The sequence below is a fragment of the Callospermophilus lateralis genome, chromosome 10, assembly GCF_048772815.1.
Source record: "Callospermophilus lateralis isolate mCalLat2 chromosome 10, mCalLat2.hap1, whole genome shotgun sequence".
NCBI lineage: Eukaryota > Metazoa > Chordata > Mammalia > Rodentia > Sciuridae > Callospermophilus > Callospermophilus lateralis.
Window position 1 is genome coordinate 93,981,363 of NC_135314.1, and position 17,178 is coordinate 93,998,540.

Sequence of the window (17,178 nt, forward strand, 5' to 3'; positions counted from 1 at the left end):
GTCGCTGAGGCAGAGGATTTATTGATTAGCTTCCATCAATATTCAGCCTCTGTTGGGAAGATTAGACTTGGACTCTTGGTTTGAGGTAGCCCTGCTCCTCCCTCACCTTGCTCCTCCTCCTACAATGTATAACTAGAGCTTGGACATTCAGGCAGGGGCTGTGACTACACACTCAACACGGGACCTGGAATTAAGAGGAGGACTCCTGCCCAGTACAATGACAGAAGATAAGGTAAAGCAGTACCAGGTTCTCTTTAGAATCTGTCTTTGAGGAAATGAATAGGAGAATCTGTTCAAGTCAGTAAGAGGGTTTGGGGATGTTGGGTGAAGCTACCACAGATCAAGGCTATATCCCTTTACTTGGCCAATTGATTATTAATTTGACCACTTTACAAAAGCAAACAGTTTCTTATTCAATCACTGGGGTTTTAAGGACATTGCTGTTTTCTGACTAGTCCGAGTAACTTTTTTCAAGTAATTCTGCATAACCACCTTGCTGAAGGAATGTAACTCTCCCCACACAGGATAGATTCACCTGAATACAACCATGAAAACTGATCTAGAATTTTCAAAAATGTCAGTGCATGAAAGACCAAAGAGGTGGAAGGACTGTTTTAGGTTAAAAGAGACTAAGAAGAACAGACAATGAAATGTGACATGTGACCTTAGGTCATGGAAGAAGAAAACAGTTGTGTGAGACAAATGGGGATAGCTGGAAATTTTCGAATATGAACTCTACCTTAGTTAATATGAACTAAGTTAATATGAACTTAGTTCTTGGAGGTGATAATAGTATTGCAATCATGTAGGAAGATGGCTTTGTTTTTAGTACTTGTTGAAATATTTAGTAATGAGATGACAGAAATAACTGCAGCTTATTTTTAAATAGTTCAGATGCGCACACGCACACACACAGTGAGAGTTAAATGAATGTAATGTTAACCACTGGTGAATATAGGTGAAGACTATGGAGTGTTAACTGCATTACTAGTTCATCTTCTCTGTAGCTATGATGCTTTTCACAATAAAAAATTTTAAGGGATGTACACTCTTGATTCCTTATAAGTTTGCCCCGACCAAACCCATCCACCCCGTGCACAGTCATACAGCTGATAAACCTGTGCCTGTGTTAGAGTAGGACCTTTAAGCTCTGACCTGATCACACTTGCTCTGCTGAACAGTCCTTCCTGTCAGTAAGTGGCACAGTTTGGAGCAGGAGTTCTGGAGTCAGCCAGGTTCAGATCAGGTGTTAGCAGATCTGCCTCCCTGCTGTGGGACCTGGGTTAAGTTATTCAGTTGAGCTTTTGGTTTTATATACTATGATAAAATAAGAACATATTGGGATATGATATGCCCTATTCAGGGATTGTCCTAGTACTTTTAGTTTTGAGAATAATTAAATGATAGTAGTAGAAAGGCGCCTTAAATGACAATTTTTTAATAATAATAATTGTCTATGTAATGTGAGTTTAAAGAATAGTTAGCATGTCATTATTTTACTGGTGTTATAGCCCATGATAAAGCTAAGGTAATTGGAACTTTAAAGATCATATAAAGATGAATATTCAACTAATAACTATGTAGATGGAATGTATTTTGGGCAAAAATCATGAAGGTTGTATTTAAATAATTAAAATTTGGAGGATATTTGCAAAGGGGAAGGTAATGTGCCTCACATAAAGTCAGGCATAAAGCAGATGCTCAGGGTTCATTTAAGTATAATTAAATTCCCTTAGGGGATTATCAATTATATTGTAGGACTCTCCTTGAGAACCAAGGAATTGCCTAATAACAGACCCCACAAAGAATGAGAACCTATTTGAAGAGCAATGTTTTCAGCCACATGAATCCACCCAGTGTTTGAAATGGGTAGGATAATCACCGGACTGTGGGTCAGGAGCCCTAGGGTGCAGCTCTGGATGTGCCCTGACTGTGCATAGAACTCAGACGAGGGATGTGGCCTGGAACTTCAGTTTCTTCAGCAAAACTGGGAGAATAGATAAAAATCCATTGCTCTCTATGCTCTTATTCAGCCTGAATATTCTGTAGCTTGAGAAGCCCCTGGGCTTTTCCAAAGTTGGGTGCAAGATCACTTTGGCTTTGGCTCTTAGAAGCATGTAATTTAGAGGAAAGTGCATAAAATTGTGTTCCCTACATAGTGAATCTACTGTTGCTGGAAAATCTACTCTTTTGCTTAGCAGTGAGAGTTAAGAACCTCAGCTCAGAGTCCCATAGTAGGGTGTCTGTCACACAGGAACTTAATCTTCCCTGACCCTATTTTACACAGCTGTAAATTGAGAATAATTCAATGGATTTATAGTATTATTGTGAAGATTATTGGTAATATATAAAAAGTTAGCACATTATTGTGTGGCAAAAGCAATTAATGAAATGATAATGTAATTAAAGATGCACTTGTTTCTTTAAAGAAAGACCAAATTGTTTTTCTTTTGTTTTTACAGTAATCCTATCCTATGCATTAACTATTATCATATGTGGTTCATACTCAAAGAAACTGAGGCTTGGGATGATAGAAGCCAGTTAGCACTCTTTTTTAGGGTTTTTTTTGGGGGGGGCACTGGGGATTGAACTTAGGGGCAATCAACCACTGAGCCACATCCCCAGCCCTATTTTGTATTTTATTTAGAGGCAGGGTCTCACCGAGTTGTTTAGTGCCTCACCATTGCTGAGAACTCACGATCCTCCTGCTTCCTCTTGTGCCACTGGAATTACAGGCATGTGCCACCACACCTGGCTCTTTTTTAGTTTTATGAAATCCACATCTACTTTTTTTTTTTCCTGGATAGACACCATCTGACTTCTAAGCTACAAAACACTTACCACGTTTTGTTTTATGTTATGGTTCAGCTTCTTGCTTAATCTAACCTTCCACATTTATCCTGCAGCATATTTTACATGGATATGGGACTTTGTTTCTCTAATTTAAAATTATTGAGCTCTATGTAAAGGTAAGCTTTTAGAAGTGCCAGCTGAATATCTTGTAGTCTATGAAGAACTTTAGAGAAAAAGAGTTGAAGATCTTCTGCCACTTACTAGGGTTGTGGCCTTTATACAGCTAGCCCTTTCCATATACACTTGCTCATACCTTAAATGATATCACTAATTCCTGTATACAGGGTTATTAAGATAACAGATCCTGGATGGAGTAAGTTCCTCTCTAAGTTCTCATTTTCTTTTTATGTACATATCCTGTCAAACTCCTGAACCTCAGAGTGAATGGATGAAGGTTGATGGGGCTTTCTCAGACTTAGTAGTTTTCAGAAAATTTTCCCTCTCATAAGCAAAACTTTCTTGGACTAAGTCTAGTGTCAGGTCACATAGAAGGCAAAATGTACTTTGCACATGTGATTAAGGTTATAGACCTTAAAATGGGGAGATTTTCCTGGATTGTCCAGATAGATCAAATCTAATCCCATGCATTCTTAAAAGGGAAGAACTTTCCTGACTGTTTTCAGCATCAGAGCGATGCAACATGAAAACTGGACCTGCCATTGCTGGTTGTGAAGATGGAGGAAGGGCACCATTAGCCAAAAGACTATGGTGGCCTGTGCAGCTGAGAATGGCCCTCAGCTCACAACCAAGATGAAAACAGCTCAGTCCTACAACCATGCGGAACTGAATTCTACTATCAACCCACATTTTCTTCTACAACCTCCAGAAGGAACATAGCCTGCTAACACCTTGATTTTAATCTGCTGAGATGCGTACTGGACTGCTGACCTACAGAACTGTAAGATAAATAAGTTTGTGCTGTTTAAACCACTGAGTTGGTGGTAATTTGTTAGAGCAGCAATAGAAATCACAAGGAGTACATGAGATAACCCACCCAGAGCAGTGAGCAGGCATGAAGTAAAAACGGATACTCAGCATTAGACGCAGAAGCTGTGTCTGCACTGTACCTCACACCACGCTGTCCAGACTGGAGTGATGGAACGTGACAGAGGGAGGCTGAAGCCCTTCACAGGCCCCCGGCACCCTCACTGCTGTGATAACTAGTACTCTGGAGGGGAAAAGAATTTGAGGAGAAAACACCAAGCAAGTCAATGGTACCCTATCTTAGCTTTGTCTGTCTGGCCACTGGGTTCTAAATGTATAGTTACATTTTAGCAGATAGTTCAAAGTTTTTCATAATCCTGTTACCATATAGTGTGTGTCCATGCCCATACTTTAGATATAATATATACTAGTTATTTCTAGTAAACATAGCAAATATAATATGGTATGTGTGTATATTATATTATATTATATTATAATCATATATTTTGGGTCAGCTTTGAAATCTTTCAGAGAAGGAAGTTGTTGGGAGGGAAAGTATCTATAGAGATGCCACCTACAATTAGTGAAAAGAAAGGGAGTTTTGTAAACCTGCAGATTCCCAACCCCAATTTAAGATTCCAATCCAGCAGAAAGTCTGGGTAAGTCTCTGGAAGCTACATACATAACAAGCTCTCCAAGTAGGGGTCTGGTTTTAGAGCCACCAGACTCCATAACTTTTCCAGCTTTATCGGGGAATCAAGGTCCTGGTTACTAAGCCATACTTCATGCCTGAGTGGGGAGATTTATAATCATCCTACAATTTAGACAAAACCAAAGCTCCTATTGAGGAAGTGGGTTGAGTCATATATCACTGAAGTAAAAAACTGGAAACTAGAAACCATGATTCATTCCTTCATCCAACAATGTGCCTATTATAACCCATGCTTTTATTTAAAAATTTAAATTATATAATTAAATATATCAAATCTTTTCTCTATAAAATATTTAATAATATAAATAAAAGAACATGTAACATTCCTTCTCAAAGATTATCATCTTATTCTTCAAGAAAATATTCTATGCAACATTCACAAATCAAAGAATATTCATGTTTAAGGTTTTTATAAAAACAGTCATATGATCAACAACTTCTTTTACCACTTAAAAATAAATTATTGCATACAATCACTTTATTTATTTATTATTTAATGGTACTGAGCGCTGAACCCAGGGGCGTTCTACTATTGAGCTACATCCCAGCCCTTTATATTCTTTATTTTTGAGACAGGATCCTGCTAAGTAGCTGTGGCTGCTTTCAAACTTGTGATCCTCCTGCCTCAGCCTTCCAAGTAGCTGTGATTACAGATGTGCACCACCATGCCTTACTATTTACTAATATTTTAAAGGATTTTTACATTTATATTCTTTTTGACTGCTATACAGTATATTGTATGTATCTGACATATGTACCAGGATATATCTGAAGCTATTTGACATTTGTCATTAAATAACATCAAAATTCTTTCTACAGTTTTTTCCATTATCCACAAATGTGAATCTGCATGTATCATATAATTTTCCTAAAGTTGGTTAGATATATAATTATAGGTTGATGGAGATGAAAATGCTCTGTAATAGCTTCATGGAGTTGGGGAGAAACAATATAGCTTGAGCCCCTGACTCTAGGCTCAATTAGATGCAAATCCTTTAAGGTAGATCACAGTGAGGCTAGTTGATGCCTCTTATATGAGTGCTGAAGTGTTTCTGTACCATGGCAGTGTCCAGAGAGCTCCCTGTCCCTTCATTGTATGTAACTTCTGCCAACAACATAAATGTTTCCATCTTGGTGATTTTTTTTCTTCAGTAGCAATTCTAGTTCTCAGTTCAGATTCTGAATTCTAAAAAATATATATGTAAGGAAAAAGATGTTTGGTTCCTCCCCTGGGAAAAGCCATTCCAAACCTTTTTCAGTTCTAAAAGTGTAAGAAAAGATGAATGGTTTTCACATTCTCCTGTGAATAACCCCTACTCTGCCAAAGTGCATAGTGGATATCGAGGGAAAGAACCAGCCTGTGGAGCCATTGAGAAGCCCACAGTGCAGCCTGATGGGATGATGAGGAGCTGAAACTGCCTGCTGTTTCCCAACTCTGTGTTTCATCCCACAGATCACTGGAACTTTGATTTTTGCTGTCTTCACTGCTGCCCTGAGTTCCTTCCAGTTTGGGTATGACATTGGTGTGATCAATGCACCTCAAGAGGCAAGTGAAACATACACAAGTTCTTTTGGGGGCATGTCCTATGAGTTCCTCATGTCCAGAGAGTATCACATATTCCCCATGTGTAAGATAAAGTGTGTCCACGTGGTAGACACGGGGTAATCCTGGTCTGCCAAGTACAATGTGCATGGTTCCAAAGCTGATAAGTTGGCCTTGACTCTCCAGTTAACAATCCTCCCAGAAAGAGTGAAACTAATTCTTGATCTCTGGCTCTGCTAATCGCTGAGCTCATAGAAATCTCTAACTAGAGTACCACATGCCCAGGATGTTTTTTGAAAAAGAGTTTATTGCAGCATTCTTCAGAGCTCTCATCCATACATGAATGAAAAATGCCAGAGAATAAAGAAAACAGCAGAAGGCTATGTTTCACTCAGTGAACCTTTCTTTATTGGACACTTACTGCATCAGGTACTTCAACTATCCCCAATGGAACCTCCCAACAACTTTATTAGGCCTGTTGCCAGGCCAGATTATAACCTTTAGGAGCCCTAACACTAAAAAGATGACAGTCCTTTCCTTCCTTCCTGCCTCCCATGGGTTATTCAACATAAAATAATACAACATTTTAGAACCAAAGTAAAAAAATCCAACAAAGTTTAGATTTTCTCCATGATGAGTATTTTCCTGGTAACTAAAAATGTATATCAGGTATTTTCTACCATTTTTCTCATTATTTTTTTACATCTCTACTCAGTTATCTAGAGAATATCAGAAAATTAGATTTTATCCTCTCAAGGTCCCATAGCCTACAAAGGGGGCAAGGAGGGGACCAGAACTTCATCCCCCTCTGTCACTATTGTCAAGCACAACAGTTGACATAAAGAAGGTGCTCAAAAAAGTGTTAAGTAAATAATGGAGAGGGAGGGAGGGAGGAAGAGAGAGGGAGAGGGAGCACACCTGGGAGAGGGTGGTATAAGGTGGAGTTATGAAAATTGAACATCATGTGAATCCACCACGTTTCATCTGCTTCTCTTATAGCACAGAACTTCAAGAAAAATTCGACACTACAAGTTGTGAATGTGTGTAATGTATAGGGTACAATCCATTACCTGAAAAGAGCTTCTCCTTTGGCCAAAAGATGTGTCCCCATTAGGGGATATGGCTCAGTGGTTAAGTGCCCCTGGGCTCAATCCCCAGTACCAAAACAAACAAACAAACAAAAACCAAGATGTGTACCACATTCCATCATGAGTATGGCAGCCTCACTATGGCTAAGATCCAGGGAATAATACTGGGGGTCAACAGACGGGGCTTATATCTTTTTTTCTTTCTTTTTTTTTTAAAAAAAAAATTGTTTTAATTGTAGTTGGACACAATACCTTTATTTTATTTTTATGTGGCACTGAGGACTGAACCCAGCGCCCTGCACGCGCTAGGCGAGCCCTCTACCACTTAGCCCCAGACTGAGCCCCTCATATCTTTTTTTCTTGGGTGATAACAAGTGTCAATTTAGGAAGCTTTCTAAAATTCAGTTCCACATTACCATGACTTCAAAAGAGAAATTGGTAGAACTTCTATCTTTATGGAAGACCTTTTCACATCTTATTTAACCATCCTCTCCAGTCTTAGAATGAAAATTAGGCTAAGATCTCCCATCTCTCCATCTCCATCTCTCTGACTCTCCTGAGTCAGAGCTGAAAAACAGGGACCATAATTATTTTTTTATAACATTTTTTAGCTGTCAACGAATGTTTAGCTTATTTATTTATATGTGATGCTGAGAATTGAATCCAGTGCCCTCACACATGCTAGGCAAGTGCTCCACCACTGAGCCACAACCCCAGCCTGAAAACAGGGACCCTTCTAATTTATCAGATTAGTGCCTTCTTGACAAACCCCTCTGTGTTTAAAGAGCTGCTTAAACACCATTAATAATAATGGGCATTTAGGTCCTCTATTTCTTCATTAGCTGAATGATATTTGGAATGTATTTTAAAGTCATATTTTTTATAATTCTAAAACTACAGATACCTAGTACAGAAAATATATGAAAAAAATCATCCATAATTCTATGTTATAGAGCAAACTGCTAAGAACATTCTGAATATTTCCTTCCAGCCTTTTTTTTTTTTTTTTAATGGCATGTTATCCATGTAAGGCAGCCATCTAATGTTTCTCTCCTTCACTCAGGTGGCTTTACCAAACAGGACTTTCCTTATAACTGGTAATACAGAGCAACTACATTCCAGGAACTGTCAGAGAGGACCCCCAGCTCACTATGGCTGAATAGTGATCTAATCAGCAAGAAAAATGACATGGGAGAAAGATGACCTGAAGGATATATTTCTACATGATTTTTCTTTGGTATCATATTTGTCTCTACCAAAGCACATTATAAAATATGGCTCTGTAAAATTTAGTTTTGAACATCGTTCCTTCTGTTACACACTGAACTCTATGAGGACCCACAGGACAAACTTTCTTCAGTCTTTGTACCTTCTCAGGGCCCACTAGGATATGTTTTTCTTTGTAATTCATGCATCATTGTTTTCCTCTGTACTGACCACCTAGAAGTTAACTGCTAAATTTATAACTCAATTCTCCCAAGGATACAATACCTAGTGTTTTAATTTTGTATAGTACCAACTTTATTTTTGACCCTCATCTTATCTTCCCTAATCATTTTTCTTTTATGTTTCTATTTCAGTATTTAAGTTAATTTAAATCCTGCTGTGCAGAAGTAATTCTGGTGTAAACACATCTTTTAACTTGAAGAATATTTTCAATATTTAAAGAGTTGCCAGCATTTAAAACCTGAAATTTTTAATATAAAAAAAAATACTAGAATTCTGGTTTCCGTTAAAAAAATTAAAGGTCGTCCAACACTAGTCTAACCTTTTAGCTTCCTCCTTTAGGTGGAGGAAATGCTACCATTCCACAAGCCCACACTCCCTATTCTAGCCCGGGGGTGGGGTGGGGGGGGTGGATGTGCACTTCAGGACTCTAGTCACCAGGTACCATGCCTCCTTCACTCATCTATCTGTCCCTGCCTGATTCCTGGTGGCCTCTGTTTTATAAGATATGATCAACGTAAATACATCTATCCATGTTTATTAATGGAATGGTCCTGTTTAAATACCTAACAAACATTTTAATGAAAAAAATCAAACAAAGTATATAGAATGTTTAAAATATTGAATTAACTTTTCTTTATTTTATTTTCTCAGATAATAATATCCCATTATAGACATGTCTTGGGGATTCCACTGGATGACCGAAAGGCTACCAACAACTATGCTGTCAACAGCACAGAGGCACTGCCCACAGTCACATACCCAGCAAACCCATTACCACCTGGGGAAGAGGCTATGGCATCTGCTGGCCTAATCACCATGCTCTGGTCCCTGTCTGTGTCCAGCTTTGCAGTTGGTGGAATGATTGCATCATTTTTTGGTGGATGGCTTGGGGACAAGCTTGGAAGGTGGGCATAAATTCATAAATATGCAAAAATGCAAAAACTTTCGTATCTTAGAGGTGTTAGAATTTTTTTTTTTTTTTGGACAGATGCCATCTTTCTTTTTATGGAGTAGTTTTAGAGCTGTTTTCTCAACTCATAAACATATGAAGCAGGTCAGTGTTAGACCAAATCAGCAGACAATGTTCCTGCAATTATCTAGTTAATTATGTAGTCAAAATAGCAAAAGTGAATTTATTGTGTATTTCTAGATAACTACTTTGATACTTTGGCTTTGTAAGTTATAGAACATACTAGAAAACCATTGCATAATGGTTACCTCGGGAACTTAGAAGAAGAGCTTAAATTGGATTTTTTTTTTTTAAACTGGAGATTGAATCCAGGGGGTGGTTAATCACTTTGCCATATTCTCAGCACCACCAGTCTCCCTTTCAAATTTTGAGACAGGGTCTTGATAAGTTGCTTAGGGCTTCACTCAGTTGCTGCAGCTGGCCTTGAACTTGCCATCTCTTTGCCACCGCCTCCCAAGTCTTTGGGATTACAGGCACGCATCACCACATCCAGCCTAGATGGGAATCTTTAAACTTGGAGCCCATTGTATACTTCACCAAATCATACCGTTTCTCAAACATCAGCTTTTTCATTTGTAAATTAGAACTTGGCTTTTGGTTTAGTCAAGTCCTAAGGTCAAGTCAACATTCCTGATTCCCAGTAACCCTGTGTACTTGGCATGCATTTCTAGCTGCTGCTTTGGCTACTGCTATCTCAAAGTCTGGACCCGAGTGAAGCAAGATGAAACATTTCTCAATTCTGGCTTCTATTAGACATTTTACATGGAAAATATCTGTGAAACTCCTTTACCCTCAAGCTGCACTGAGACAGAGGATATACTGTAGCTGCTGGGGTTTTCCTACCATATAGGAAGGAAATAAGATTAGAAAATCAAATGATATTTCTTTAGCTTTATTTCCTGCTCTTTGAGCCCATATTTTGTGTATTAATTATCTTTTATTCTTATAATAAAAATAATACACAGATCAGGAGACTGAGGCAGGAGGATCACAAGTTTAAAGCCAGCCTCAGCAAATCAGTGAGGCCCTAAGCAACTTAGCAAGACCCTGTTTCTAAATAAAAATATTTTTTAAAGGGCTGGGAATGTAGCTCGAGCACCCTTGGCTCAATCTCCAATACCAAAATAATAATAATAGTAATAATAATAATAATAATAATAATACATGCCAAATTTGGAAAATTTAGGAATTGCAAAAACTTCTAAAGGTATAAATAAAAATATAGATGACTAACTTAATAATTCTGAATTACAAATTATTTAGTATTTCCAATTTTGCTACTATAAATTAGAGTCTTTAGTTTTCTGGTTATTTAATTGTGATGATTTCTTCCTCTTACACTAGAATTTTATATAATAACACTGTAAGACATTTTCTCAAGGGTATCATGGTAACTCAAGTTTTATTACTTAAATTGGAGTCTCCTTCAATTTCTTACATTTTTATCAATGTACTGGTATTTGGTTGAAAACAGATTATGTACACAACAGAATAAATAAATCGCCTTTCATCATTTAAAAAATGCTAAAAATTAGCCGGGGCACAGTGGCACATGCCTGTAATCCCAGGGACTTGGGAGGTTTCGGCAAAGAGGATTGTAAATTCAAGGCCAACCTCAGTGACTTAGTGAGGCCTTGTCTCAAAAGAAAAAATAGAAGATAAAAAGGTCTGGGGATGTAGCTCAAATGATAAGACCCCTGGGTTCAATTCCCAATACCACACACACACACAAAAGTAAGAGTCATTTCAAATTGCATCGGATTGGCTTAAACAGTAAATGGAGAATTTTCTAGATTATTTATAAGTCAAATCAAACTGAGCAAAATTAAATTTTAAAATATGAACAAATCAATTGGAGCTACTTCTCATTCCTAAAGGAAAAATTAAACCCTTCCTGTATTCAGAGATGAGATTCTCACAGGCCTAGTGACTTACCTTGAAACATGTAACCAGTTGCCTAGCAATAAAGCCAGGATGCATATCCTCTGAAGCCAAGATTTAGCATCAACAATAGTCATAACCATATCAAATGACCATTTATTAAATAACCTATTATAAGGAAATTGAAACTTCTTCCAGCACAATAAAAAAAATCATCTTCCTTGAAAAACAGCCATAAATCTCATAAATTCAACTTAAAAATTAAGATAAAAAGTTCAGTATCTCTTGTGAAAGTTTTTTTTTCTTTTTTCTGGGGAAAGTCACTGAGAAATGACATGAATAAAAGTGTTGCTAGGATGATTTCTCTACTAGTTAAAAGTAAGTAAATAAAAATGTATTCCTTTCATTATAGCTTAAAAAAAAAAAAAAAAAAAAAAAAAAAAAGTCTTTCCCTGAAACTGTGTTGTAGTCAATAGACCAACATTTTATAGACTGGGTTTGCAAGGTCAATTTTTCCAAAGACTGTGCACTTACCTTTTAAGTAGGAGAAAAGTGTGTTGGGCAAGACATGGTCTATGCAATCCACACTATCACAGTCAAGGGAGGCATACACAGCAAACAGAACTCATAGGGCAGGGGGGATAGCTCCAAGGTAGAGTGCTTGCTATGTCGGAAGCCTGGGCTCAGTCCCCAGCATCACACACACACACACACACACACACACACACACACACACACAGGAATTTATTAAATTGCAGCATCATTAACCCCTGGTGTTGCACAGATCAGGTTCAACTCTGTCACTTAATATTAGTATGAAAATGACCAAGTTGCTTAGGTTCTCTAAGACCGTTTTCTACCATCTGCAACATGGGATGGGGGAATATATACCTACCTCATGGCATTCTTATGAGGATTAAATTAGAAGGAATATAAAAGTTTTGGCCCGATGCCTGGCATATAGTCAACAGGCAACAAATGTGGCCTTATTTTGATGATGATAATAAAGACAATTATGACAGTACAAGAATGATGATGATGATGACATTCATAAGAATGAAACCAACACTAACAGGGGTATTCAGAGCAAGAGCTTAAAAAAATACACTTAGGAAGAATTAAGTTTCTTTCTCCCTGGTTCAATCACTGCATGTATTTTTGTGATTTTCATATGATTATTTTTGAAATTATTTTCACTTATTTTTGGCCATTTCTCACATCTGAGTAGAAATTAAAAATCATTTATATTGTGTTTTGTGTTCCAGCAACCACTGTTTGCAGTAAGGAAGAGAAACAGTCTTGTATCAAAAATCTTCTCAGGACTTTATTGGTTTTACTTTTTGTCTTTTTTCCCTCCTAACAGAGTGGACTATAAGCTAGCTGCTAATAATTTCTTAGGGTTAATTGGTGAATTTGCATGCTCTCTGTCCTTGTGAAAAGAAAAATCATTTCACAGTAGTCTAGCAGAGAAAAAAAACACCCTTTATTTCTCTATGTGGCAGCTCAGGGACTGGCAAGTTCTTTTTAACTGTTCCCTATATTTGGATAGTTAATAATTTCCTTATATTAATTTCCTATTGCTGTTGTAATTAATTACCACCAACTTGATGACTTAAAACAACACAAAATAATTTTCTTACAGTTTTGGAGGTCAGAAGTCCAAAATCAGTTTCACTTGGCTAAAGTCATGATATCAACCGGGCTGGTTTCTTCTGGAGGCTCAGAGAGGAGAGAATTTCTTCCTCTCCTTTTTCAAGTTTGCAGTGGCCCCTTCCTCCACCTTAGAAGTGCATCAATTCAATCTCCACTTCTATCACATCATCTTCTCTTCTGCCTTCCTCTTATGAGGTCACTTGTGATTACATTGTTGGGTTCACCTGGATAATCAGACACTCTCCCTGTGTCAAGATACATCATCACATTTGCAAAATCCCTTTTGCCACATAAGGCATCATTTACAGAATCTGAGGATTGAGACTTGAACTCTTGAGGGACATTATTCAGCCTATCAATGGGAAATCATTTCACTATGAGATTTTAAAGTTTTACTCTGTAGAAAATAATGTGTTTAGTGTTAAAGATATTTGCTTAGAAAAGGCCAACCTATCAGAATTTGAAACAATGAAATAGAATACAGCAAGGTGCTTACATATCTTCATGGCAAAAACATTTTTATACTGACCAGTCAGATTCTTTTATTTACTTTGGCTATTTAACTTTGAACAAGGTTTTTGTGCGATTTTTGTATGATTATTTTTGAAAGTGATGTTTTTGTTGCCGTTGTCAGCTTTATAACACATTTGACCTTGGTTGACATTAATTCATGGATTCTGGAAACATGCTGGTGTACAGTGTTAAAATGAGGATAATTATAATTATAATTATGATAAGCTTTAAAAAATATGTTTTAGTTATCAAAATAATTTATACTAAAGGAAATTTGACTTTGAAAGTTCCTCTTCAATCTACATCAACTGAAACCTTTACATTGAAAGAAAACAAAAAGAAAGAAACAAGTTATAGATTACAACCACAGAATTGAATTCATCTATCACCAAATAATTATTCCTTAAAACAATCAATTTCTGGGAAACTTAGTTAACTGTTTGGAAAAGTGTCAGAAGTACTATCTTAAATCAAACTAGTCATCATTGTGAGTGAATCATCTCTATCAAAATGTGGAGATTAAGTGTATAAAACCCAGGTTGTCTCATCATAAATATTACTTTTGTTAACATATTGGTCCACAGATGAGTCAAAGTAACAATACTGGTTTAAGATTTCTGAAGTAGCATTTATGGCAAAATTAAAATAATTGAACTTAGGTAAAAAAAAATCTCAACAAGCTCTGGAAGCCAATAACTTTATTAAGTTTTGATGCCTAATTTGTAATTCTGGCTTTATGAAATTTCAGAATCAAGGCCTTGATGGTAGCAAACATTCTCTCATTAGCTGGAGCTCTTTTGATGGGGTTTTCCAAATTGGGACCATCTCATATTCTTATAATTGCAGGAAGAAGCATATCAGGACTCTACTGTGGTAAGTGACAAAAACACATATATACATCTTTTCTGAAAATCACTCTGAAGCACATGTGTTAACTTGCAGGGATATTTTTGAGCTTAGGGTTAAGTCACAGAGGGAAAGACAATTGCATAAAGTTAGGTCCTGAGTTGTGAGTTTTGGACCAGTAAATGGGAATTGTGATGTTATCTTAGGACCTATACACCACAATAGCAGCATCTTTAGTTGTCTGATCTCAGACAAATTGTTTAACTCTGACTCTTAGTTCCTTCATCTGTGAAATGAAGAGAATGAAAGTATCTACCCTACAGGGTAATTGTGAGAATACATGTAAAACACTAATCATGGAATCTGATATACAAAAACTGCTGTTATTACTTTTGTGGTGCAGTAAACAGTGGAAGACTGCTGCACTCAGACCCCCCAGTGCTGACCTGTGATCTACCTGGTTGTCTCTGTTTCTCATACCTGACCAGACATAGACACCTGTACCCATCTCTTTAACCATACACCCCAGCCCTGTCTGATCCCAAGCATGGCTGAGTGAAGCATTAAAGAGGTGGTGTCTGTAGGGAGAGGAAATCAGGCAAAAGCAGCAGCAAAGTTCATAAATCTCCTCCCAGGAACTTCATGTCTCAATATGGGAATCACTAGTTTTTGGATACAGATTTTCAAATGTCCAGAAGCCACAAATTATCAGAGATTTGAACAAAGGCAGGAACATTCACTCACTAAAATAGACAAATATTTAATTTCTCAAGGCCAGTGGATCCTTAATTCTGATGGTTCTGGGCTGATGTTTTAACCTATTCTCACAAACTGGAGTTGCCCTTCAATGCACTAATACCAAGCGGGGGCAGGGAAGGAATGATGAGGGCACAGAATTTGTATGTAAAGTATTTCTAATATTTTGACTATTAAAGTTGCTAAAATTTATAGAAAATATAATTTGACTTCAGATTCATATGATTTCAGACTTGTGAACTTAGCTGTATCATTTTGATCTTGAGATATAGTATTAGATATTATGAAAGATAGTACAACCTCAAATGTTTTTTTTTTCCTTATTGAAGCTGAATAGGCAGCATGTTATAGTCACATGTAAAATTCTCCAGAAGTTCAGATGCCATATCAGATATTCAAATATTCACTGGAGATATTAAGAGTTTGAAGCATTAAATATGCACATTGAAAATAGTTGCCAAAGCATCTTTCACACAGAGACCATCTACTTCCATTTGATAATCAGTAGGCAACCTCTAAGAGATTGCCTTCTGACAGATCTTAATTTTTAAGAAAATGCCAAACACTGCAATCAGCCAATGGCTGGATGGGTGTGCCACCTTTTCAACATGACTGATCAAAATTTTCATATTCCTTTACAGTACAAAAGTCTTTTTTCAAATAAAATCTTTTCTGAAGCCTAATACGTAGAAGGAATAAAGGAGCTGGGTTGCTCTGACAACTGGGGGAAGAGCCCTTGAGTTCCTTAACTCTTCCAACTCTTCCACCTACCTCTCCACCCTAACAGGGACCTTGCCATACTTCCATATTGTGGAGATTGGTAGTTCTCATGCTAACCCTCCATACCATGGGATCTTGGCACATCATTTCTCACCTCCATTGAAAGGATGGTCTGTTGGTGTCCTAGTTTCCTTTAATTCCATGAGTCTATTAAGAATATTATTTAAACATTCTTCAGTCTCTTTTCTCAAGAGAACTTCAGGCACTATGATGTAAACTAAACATTAAGGTAGGTTTTTTTTTTTTTTTTTTTGAAAACTGAGACAACACCATGAAGAATTGCAAAATACATGACCAAGCATTTCTCTATATCAATATTTTCAACTACACCTTCATCATAAGGTTGTATACAACCTTCATTGATAAGGTTGTATCAACAAATTTGTTTTGCATGAATTGTGTCTTTGGCTGAAGACAAGGGCCCTTCATCTCAAGGAAGGGAGTTTCAGTCTGGATATTGGGTTTACTTAGATCAAATCATTGTTATTGAGATGTTCCTGGATGTACTTTAACATTTGTTATATTCATGTTTCATGCAGGGTTAATCTCAGGGCTGGTTCCAATGTATATTGGTGAAATTGCTCCAACCACGCTCAGGGGTGCTCTTGGCACTTTTCACCAGCTAGCCATTGTCACGGGCATTCTTATTAGTCAGGTAAAAACTCCTCATCCTCCACTTTACTTATCCTCTACTTCACCCACTTCTCCTTTCCTTTCTATTTTCATGGTAGACTAGCACAGAGGAAGATAATGATAATAATAATTATTATTGTAATTATAGCAGCAGATTAATTATTTAAGTATAACAAACAGCAGTAGTGAAAATGGTACAGAAACACAGGCGTTTTAGCTCAAAGTTAAACTATTACCACTTCTGACTTTTCTCCTTAAAAGTTGTTTGGTGGGATTGGCACTAAAATTGAAACTTCCAATACTATTCAGGAATTAAATTATTTGATTTAGATTTCAAAAAATAGGAAACTTCATGTTTTTGACTACATGGGTTTCCTTTGTTTTGATCATCTTTCCTGGAAACCTAGCATGCAAATGATGATTACAGGAGCTCTTGTTCCGATGGTTCTCTCCTTCCCTTCTACCCTATGGCCTCAGAGGGAGTTTTAGAACCTCATATTTAATCATCCAGAAGGATCTCTGAAATAGGATTCATAAAGCTGATTTTCGCTAAGCAATTGTTCTATCTATGATGGAA

The 17,178-nt window shown here is 37.1% G+C and overlaps 1 protein-coding gene across 1 annotated transcript in view; it reads left to right on the forward strand.

Moving 5' to 3' along the window:
* Window positions 1–217: 217 nt before the first annotated feature.
* Window positions 218–17,178, forward strand: part of Slc2a2 (solute carrier family 2 member 2) — a 31,261-nt gene continuing 14,300 nt past the window's right edge. Inside the window, exons 1-5 of the mRNA XM_076868577.2 lie at window positions 218–232; window positions 5,943–6,035; window positions 9,221–9,474; window positions 14,335–14,459; window positions 16,508–16,623. Of these exons, the coding sequence (XP_076724692.2) occupies window positions 218–232; window positions 5,943–6,035; window positions 9,221–9,474; window positions 14,335–14,459; window positions 16,508–16,623 (603 nt within the window). The remainder of the gene's footprint in view (window positions 233–5,942; window positions 6,036–9,220; window positions 9,475–14,334; window positions 14,460–16,507; window positions 16,624–17,178) is intronic.